At 36.4% G+C, this 8,801-nt stretch overlaps 2 protein-coding genes across 2 annotated transcripts; both read left to right on the forward strand.

Annotated features, from left to right (window-relative positions):
- The first annotated feature begins 371 nt into the window (after positions 1-371).
- On the forward strand, positions 372-2,564 carry LOC147498202 (uncharacterized). The gene is made up of 2 exons (XM_086563175.1): positions 372-1,749; positions 1,849-2,564. The coding sequence occupies exons 1-2, from the start codon at positions 372-374 to the stop codon at positions 2,562-2,564; spliced, it is 2,094 nt and encodes a 697-aa protein (XP_086419301.1).
- Positions 2,565-5,619: 3,055 nt separating this feature from the next.
- LOC147498203 (glycine-rich domain-containing protein 2-like) lies at positions 5,620-7,675 on the forward strand. Its single transcript, XM_086559028.1, has 5 exons — positions 5,620-5,941; positions 6,352-6,507; positions 6,590-7,061; positions 7,152-7,249; positions 7,392-7,675. The coding sequence occupies exons 1-3, from the start codon at positions 5,939-5,941 to the stop codon at positions 6,938-6,940; spliced, it is 510 nt and encodes a 169-aa protein (XP_086415154.1). The 5' UTR covers positions 5,620-5,938; the 3' UTR covers positions 6,941-7,061; positions 7,152-7,249; positions 7,392-7,675.
- Positions 7,676-8,801: the final 1,126 nt, after the last annotated feature.

Here is an 8,801-nt window from a genome sequence, read left to right on the forward strand (position 1 = left end):
GGTTAAATCATATCAAAAATAGACGAAGATTAAATTGGATTATATAGGTTTGAGTATGGAGCTCATTTCAGTATGGGGGTTAATAAACTAGTAATTATGCATGATTAGAATCATTACTTCCAGATCATTTATGCATTGGTTTTATCTTGTGAGTTGTGTAGTATTTAAACGTGTTTGTATTTAGCGCACGTGTTGGACTTCTTGGTTTTATTTGGTTTTATTTTATGTATATAAAGTTTATGTTATTTATATTTATTGTTATTTATATTTATGATGTCGTTTGTTTCTTGTTTTTTGGTTGTACTTGGATAGCTAGTTGTCTATTATTTATGCTGATCATTATTTCCCTTGGTATCTAAATATAGTATAGAATGTCAGAACCAATAAACAAAGAATGGATGAGTGAAAAGGAAAGAGGCGGCATAGTCTATTCTATGGGAGTCGAAGTTTTTCTTAAATTTGCAAAGTGGAAGTTGGGTGGGAAGAAGTGTCCTTGCCCGTGCAAGAAGTGTCCAAATAGGTATTGGTTGACTTATAAAGATGTTGGGCACCATTTAGTCTCAAGAGGTAGAGAGAAGTCCTATTGTGTATGGACTTTACATGGTAAGGACTTATCTAACATTGTCGTTCATCCTCCAGTGGTTGCAAATACAGGGGAAACAACCACTGGTGATGTTGCTATTGAGATGGAAGACACCGAGGAAGAAACTATTGGGGAGGCCGGGATTGGGATGGGAAACTTTGTTGACTCTTCTTTTGAATTGCATGAAAGAGTTGTGGGTGATGGTAATCTGGGATCGGAGTTAGATGAACCTTATGTTCCTGAACCAGACTTAGGAAAGAGGTATTATGAATATAAGAAAAAGGCAACTGAAAAATTGTATCCTGCATGTGAGGGTCCCGAGACAACTCTCTCTGCACTTGTAGAACTTCACAATATGAAGAAGCAATTTGGTTGGTCTGGAGCTGGTATGACAGTACTCTTATCCTTGTTGAGGCGATGGTTGCCTAAAGGTAACACACTCCCAGAGAAGTATCCGGTAATGAAGGAGATGTTGAAAGACTTAGGGATGAAGGCTATGTGCATTCATACATGCGAGAATAATTGTATCTTATATTGGAAGATGAATAAAGATTTGACAGAATGTCCCGAGTGCCAAGCGCCAAGATATAAAGTTAAGGAGGGGGGTAAAGGGAAGAAGAATTCCAAGGAGCCTAACAAAGTACTAAGACATTTTCCTTTAATTTCAAGACTTAAGCGGTTGTATAGTATATCGTGGATAGCACATGAGATGACATGGCATGCACGAGCAAAGACTTCCGTGGCTTATATGCGTCATCCAATTGATTCGGGTCAATGGAAAATTTGTAAAGAAAAGTGGCCAGACTTTGCTAATGAGCAGTGCAATGTTTGGCTTGCAATTGCAACTGATTGGTTTAATCCGCGTGGCATTCAGTGTACTAGTTATAGCTGTTGGCCTGTCATCACTGTGCCTTACAATCTCCCCCCTTCCATGTGCATGAAATCAGAGTTTCAGATGTTGTCTTTGCTTATACCGGGTCCCAAGGAACCAAAAGGAGATATTGATGTTTTTCTTGAACCTTTGTATGACGAGTTGAAAGAGTTGTGGGAAAGAGTGCCTGCTTATGACATGAACAAAAAAGAAGAGTTTACTTTGAAAGTTATGCTAATGTGGGGGATCCATGATTTGCCCGCATATGGAAACTTAGCGAGCTGCGTAACACATGGTTACAAAGCTTGTCCTATTTGCGGTTACAACACTTCTTCCATATATTAGAAGTCTAGCAGGAAGAATGTATATCTTAATTACAATATATTCCTTAAAGGTAATGACCTGTTCAGGAGCGGCAAGTACTTGGGACTAGTGGGTAGCAAGAAAGAAGAGCGTAGAACTCCTCCACAACGATTAAATGGTGACGCACTTTTGCAAACATTGAGTTATGTGAAGTATAAACCTGGTAAGAAGTGGAAGAGAGGCGGTCAAAATGTGGTTAACGACAATGAGGGTAATGAAGTTACATTGGCATGGTACAGAAAGTCCATATTGTTTTTCCTTGTTTACTGGATTCATCATAAAGTTCGTCATGTTATTGATGTGATGCACACTAAAAAGAATGTTGTAGAGCACATACTCGATACGATCCTCAGTAAGAAAGACAAATCAAAGGATACTGACCAGGCACGAGAGGATATGAGGGAACTTGGCATACACCGAAATCAGTGGATGCAAACTGACCCTTCAAGTGGGAAACAAGTTAAACCTACAACACCGTTCATTCTAGATAAAGCGGAGAAGATGAATTTTCTTAAAACTTTAAAAAAATTGATGCTCCCATCAGGTTTTTCATCTAATATGAGTAACATCGTCAGTCTTGATCCACCTTGTTTGCTCGTAATGAAATCACACGACCATCATGTGATTATGCAATATCTTTTGCCCGTGCTACTTCAACATGATTTTCCATCTCATCCTGATTTGCGGAGAGCTCTTCACCAGATAAGCTTATTTTTTAACATATTATGTTCGAAAGTTGTAATTTGAAAAGAAATCCAAGATGCCAAATACATGGTTGCAAAGGCATTGTGCGTGTTGGAAAAGTACTTTCCACCATCATTTTTTGATATTAGCATCCACCTTGTAGTGCATCTAGCTGATGAGGCATTGATGTGTGGACTAGCTAGAGATCGTTGGATGTATCCGTTCGAGAGGTAAATTATGTTTCTTTCAATCCCCATTATTTTTGTCTCGGTTTTAAATAAAATTAATAAATGCATTCATGGGTTTATCACTTACATAGGTCAATGAAGGAGTGCAAAGATATACCTAGTAACAAATGATTTGTTGAAGGATCGATTGTAGGGTCATATCTTGTCTCTGAGTCTGTTAGGTATGCAATGGAGTACATTCCAAATCCACGGCACAAAAATCACAAAAGCACTACTGGTGAAGTGTTTCTAGATGAAAATGATGAATATATTGATGAGGGGCCTGTGCTTGAAGGTAAAGATGTGATTTTGTCGTCGGAGCAATTTGTACAAATCCGTAGATGGCTACTTTTTCGATTGGAAGTCGATGGACTTGATGATCACTACAGGTGTTAGTTCTTCGCATGTGTGTCTATTTCCCCGTAATAAATTGACAGATATATACTAACTTTTTTGGTTAAATTGTAGTGAGTATCGCGAGTCTTTGCAATCTAGTTCCCGAGGCAGTAGGAAAGGGATAGCAAAGACAGAAGTAGAGATACAAACAGATTTTATCGACTGGTTATATAATAAGGTATTAGTTAATGGGGATAGGAAGATACGATTTTTATGTTATCTACACTTTTTGAATTGTGTTATGTTTTCTTTGTGTAGTTGCTGGAGAATGATGACACTTCATCTGAATTGTAGTTCTTTGTGAGAGGGCCATTGTTCAAAGCTAAAACTTTTCAAAAGTATCACGTTAATGGTTATTTTTTTTCTACTAAGTCTCACGATGAGACTGTTCTTACACAAGACAGTGGTGTTTGAATGTGTACAATTACTACATTCACATCAAGTAGGAAAGATAAAAATCCTATCGATGTGTCTGCTATGTGGTATGGGGTCATCAAACAAATACTAGAGGTGGATTACACAAATTTCAAGGAAGTGGTGTTTTATTGTGACTGGGTTAGGGTGGAAGATAAAACCAATGGCTGTAAGCTATGCCCAGACTCTAACTTGTTAATGGTAAATTTTAATTGGCTCAAGAGCTCTTACAAAATGATCGATGAGCCGGCCATTTGCGCCAAAGAAGCCCATCAAGTGTTATATTCGAGAGATTTGAAAAATCCTGATTGGTGGGTGATCATACATTCACCAAGGCGAATGACTAGTCAAGTGGACCAGCTAGAAGTACCATAAGACTTTCAATCTACTCTTGCACAACAACCTAATTTGAGATCATTGTTAGAACCAAGTCGATGATTATAGTGTGTAGTTGTAATTTTGAAAACATGTTCAAAATACTAGTTTTCTCTTTTGATGATTATGTACTAGATTTGGATGCTAATTTTTTGATATCCTAGTTAATTTGATAGTGTTCTTCCTTTACTTTTTCTTCCTTTCTTTTTACTTTATCTATTCTACATTTTTAAGATCTTAAATAATTGTTTGTTATATGTCATATTTGAAGTGTTTTGAAATCCTTGTTAATATGTTTTCAATTGTTAGGTTGTTTTTGAATAATGGAGTCAGGTAATACAAATACACACGGCAGTCGCATCAGATGCATCTTCTCCCATAGGTGAATATAGTTCTCGGTCATCCAAAACACCACAATTAAGAGGTCCTTCTGGGAAGTTGCTTTTTGAGGTGTGGTCTAATGGCCAAATTGTTGGACCAAATGCAAGCAACTTCAAGACTACAATAGGGAATGAAGTGAAGCTTTATATCCTGATCAATAATAAAGATTGGCGACTAGTGAAAGATGGCTTTAAGGATGCTATTTGGAAAGCCTTGACGGTATTTTGTTTTTGTATTGTTTTTGGTCAACTCTACCTTTCTTTCATCTATATTGTTTCTTATCAATCACTTTCAATCACTTTACTCATGACAAAAGGAATATGAATTTAATGTATCCAATTTTGCTGCTCGTCCATGGTTTGAGACGAATTATCCTTAAAAACTTAGGACTGTGAAAGCGACGTATCGATCAAAGTTCTTGGCAAACACTGAAAGCATTGAAGTGGCTAAGGCAAACTACCCACCTAGTGTTAATCCAACTCTTTGGGTTGATTTTGTTGACTATGAGCATCAACCTAAAGTAAAGGACAGAAATGCAAATAATGCAAACAATAAGGCAATGAATGATATTGGTACTACTAATGGGCGGAAAATCTTCTCCCAAATACATAAGGAGCTGGTACATATCACTTTTGAAATAAAAATGTCGTTTGATCATGTATAAAATTTGCAAAACAATTAACTATGCTAGCTGACTAATATATTTTCTTTTAGTTGTCTTTCTTTTAGCACTATTACTAAGCATTGATTATTTGCTTGTAGCAAGAACAAAACCCTCAAGCAAAAAGGACTCGGACAATAAGGAAGATGCTTGCCACACTAGATGATCCTTTCACTCGCTTTCTTGAGCCAGAAAAGTTTAAGAGTTTGCGGGTACATTTACTTTTCTTATCTATCCAGTATTCTGCTATGTAGGTGCTTGGATTATCTATGACTTTGGTTATGAAATCCCCCATCAATTGTTTACAGCTTAATCCTAAAGTATGTTGTTATTTTCTTTGAAGGCAGTCTGGTACTCAAGGTGCTCTTACTGGTAACCATTTATTCCGTGCATGTCCTTGTAGTCTATCTAACTGGTTAGCATTGGTTATGACTTCTGAGATTTATAGCTGAAGCTGAATACCTTAATGCAAGTATTTCTCGAAATCATTTATTTGAATTCTAGGTAGGCTAGGGTTCTCCTACCTAACCGTATGTGTAACATTGTAGTATCCTCACTGAAGCTAGATTACACTTAAATTTCAATGAAGGGAATCAAAAGCTTTTGACCCACGCTCTATGATTTGACTTAATCAACAGTTTATAAGTTATATTCAAAATTGTTTGTAGCATATTGATGTTCTCTCTAGTTGTATGGAGATCTATATCCACTCGTAGAAGTCTCATTATAATTGTTCTTTAAATTCCTGGACTAATAGTTGGACTTGGTGATTTGTGAGTTTCAGGGACTCAAAGAACATAGTGGCAGGAAACAACCTAAAAGCAAAGAAAGAGGTTATTGGCATAGTAGGATATTCTAATGAAACACGTGTGCTAGCAGAATTTTCCAATAGAGGGTGGTGCCTGACGGATTTTAATTGGTCCTCTCAGCTTTAGAAGAAATCGAGAGATGATTGCCATTTCTTCGAGCTCAGAGGTAACCACATGGTAAGCGTTTAACTAGCATAATCTTATATGATTGCTTCATTTTTTTTCCTCTTTTTTGTTAAGGATTATTTTTCCTTTTTTGTGATTTTTAATTATGTCAATTTTATTTTAAAATTCAATTTCCTTGTTAACTGGTATTGGGAAGATATGGCACATTCAGTCAGTATTTCAGATGGGTCAATGGGGCATGCTGCCTGATTTTTAATATCGGAAACCGTATTTACCCAGACTATGGTTTGTGTTATAAAGAGATTTTTTGGATTTATTTACAATCTAAAGTTGGCGTACAGTTTCATCCGCAGAGTGATTTGGAAATGAAAATCCCTGATGTTCCATCCAATGGGAGTGTCAGATTGGATCTTCGGATACTTGATGATGAATTACACTAAATTCGTTCACTTTGCTTCCAGGTACTTCTTTTTCCTGGTAAAAAATTGGATTATGAACCCAAGTATTGCCAAACTCAAAAAAATGAAGGTGACTTTATGACAGCCGTCGAGTTTTCCAAAAGTGATCCATATGGCAAAGCAATAGCATTGTTTAACTTGAAATCTGGAGTTCTCAAGGTATATCTCTTTCAAGACTTTGTCAACACATATGTGCTAAGTGAACATACCATACTTAACAATCTTTAACTTCCATGAATAGGTTGATGAAGACTGGTTTGCACTATCTGCTATCACACTAGCTTTTATCCTTTCTAACATTTGGAGAAAGGAGGGTAGCAGTGCTTTCATTTCAGCTAGAAAAAATTCAAAGGTTGTTAGTTTAACTGAAAGTGATGATGTAGAAAGCGGAAAAATTCAGGGCACTTTATTGGAGAAGGATGAGTTAGCTGGAAGAGTTGGAATTGCATTTGGGGGTAAGATTCTAAATGGTGATTTCTTTATAGATGGCGAGCAAAGTTGTTATGCTTCAGGAACAGATATGGGGCACAAAGGGTTATGGTCTACAGTTGATGAGAAGGACCCACAGATTGCCATGTTATCCATCTGTTGATATGGGAAAAGGCTTGAATTTAACCTCGAAGAGCTCTAGTTGAAGAAAACCTTATGCTGACAGTACTGGAAACAAGTACATGAATGGAGTCGACTTTTTCGGGTTGCTTGAAAGGGATGAGGTAAGGAACTCAAAATTCAGTAGCATGAATTTCTCTTCTTGGTCTGTTTTGAGCAGTTTGTATTACTCTTCGCCTGATTCTTAAATGCAGATCCGTATCTTTATCTTTTGACTGGTGTTCTTTGCAACTTTATATGACAGAGCTTGTTGCAAGCCAGTGGTTTGTACCCATCATCGTTACAGTTTTTGGTAAGAACTAATCCTGTTTATGTGTTTACTTAGATCTAGTGGAGAATGGAGAGTAATGAGGTTGGTATTTATAATAATTTTAATAGTAAAGGTTATAATGTTAAAGGGTGAGCTGAAATTCAATTGAATTTGAGCTTTTCAGATCTATGTAGAATTCAGAAGAAGTGTCGATGGAGAAGGAGAGGGTCCAGTAATCAATTTGATTCGCCATAGTCTCCTAACTTAGTCTATTCATGTCTACCACTTTTGAAGGCTTTAGGAGCTCCTTTCTCTGCCCAGCCTCGGTGAAAATTTTGTACTCATCATATCATTGTATATAAGTATGAGAAGTCAGTCACATAGTTTTGCTTCTGCTCATCTGACATTATTCGACCAAATTTGTATTGGACATTATTTGACCAAATTTGTATTGGATATTATTTGACCCAGGATTTTTTTTTTTTTTAGTGGTTACAGTTTACTAACGGATATATCCGTTATAAACAATAGTTAGTAAACAAGTGACCACATCCATTATTAATGGTTATATCCGTGACAAACAAATTATTTTCCCACTAGAAATTGAAGCGCGCCAAATTTGATTAACACTTGTATCCATTACAATGACAAATTTAATCGGGCCATGGGTTGTTGGCTATGTGTTACAAATAATTTTAGTAACGGATATAACCGTTACTAAAAGTATTATCAGTAATGGTTATATCCGTTACTAAATTTGGCCTAAGTGAGAGTGACACCCTAGAGCTAACGGATATAACCGTTAGTAAATGCCTTTTCTGGTGTAGTGTACCCTCCAGCTTAGATTTATTTTACCTATTGCTAAATAGAAAACACTAGACTTGAAGCTCTTTAATATAACAATTCTATACTAACACATCAAGTCTTCATCAAAGCTTCAATCAAACCCCTCTAATGGAGGTTTAGCTATGGTTAATTAGACTATCATGGAATAAATAATGAGATGAAGAAGAAATAATTAACGGAATACTTGTATTAAAATAACTTAAATTGTATTAATGGTGGCTAGGTTAATAAAACATAAACTATGTTAAACTAAAGATAAGAGGTAGGAGAGTGTTAGAGTTTTGCCTTAGTCCTCTTTATATAGGAGAGGGCTAGGTTTATAATTTCGTGCATGGGCTTTGGAGCTATGTTTTGGGCCACTAAATCAAGCCCAAAACCTAGTTACTTAAGTCCAAAAAGGGTTTCTCTACTGGAAATTACTACAACAACCTTTTTGTCAACTTTTACTTCTATGTTTAGATCAAGGCCTAGACTATTAGAAAGCTCTTTTTGAGTCAGTTGTTTTGACATATAATAGGCCCAATTTTGAGGTCTGAGTCCAAAGATACGGCCTGCGGAAGTTTTGTTGACTTTTATGTTCTATTTCTGTCCGCATTGACTTTGACTTTCCAGCTTTGACTAGACTTTAAAAAAGTTTTTTCTCCTTGAAACTTGGGCTTTAACCATAGAACTTCTTAGCAACCAATTTTTGCTTCTTTCTATTACAAAAGTGACATATTTCTTCACGTAATTGACTCCAAGACCTGAA

The sequence above is a fragment of the Coptis chinensis genome, chromosome 5, assembly GCF_015680905.1.
Source record: "Coptis chinensis isolate HL-2020 chromosome 5, ASM1568090v1, whole genome shotgun sequence".
Classification (NCBI taxonomy): domain Eukaryota; kingdom Viridiplantae; phylum Streptophyta; class Magnoliopsida; order Ranunculales; family Ranunculaceae; genus Coptis; species Coptis chinensis.

Coding starts and splice junctions, on each gene's coding strand:
- LOC147498202 (XM_086563175.1), top strand. CDS start 372: ATGTCAGAACCAATAAACAAAGAATGGATGAGTGAAAAGGAAAGAGGC. Junction 1,750..1,848: donor AGCGAGCTGCGTAACACATG/GTTACAAAGCTT, acceptor TATTCCTTAAAG/GTAATGACCTGTTCAGGAGC.
- LOC147498203 (XM_086559028.1), top strand. Junction 6,508..6,589: donor TGAAATCTGGAGTTCTCAAG/GTATATCTCTTT, acceptor TTCCATGAATAG/GTTGATGAAGACTGGTTTGC.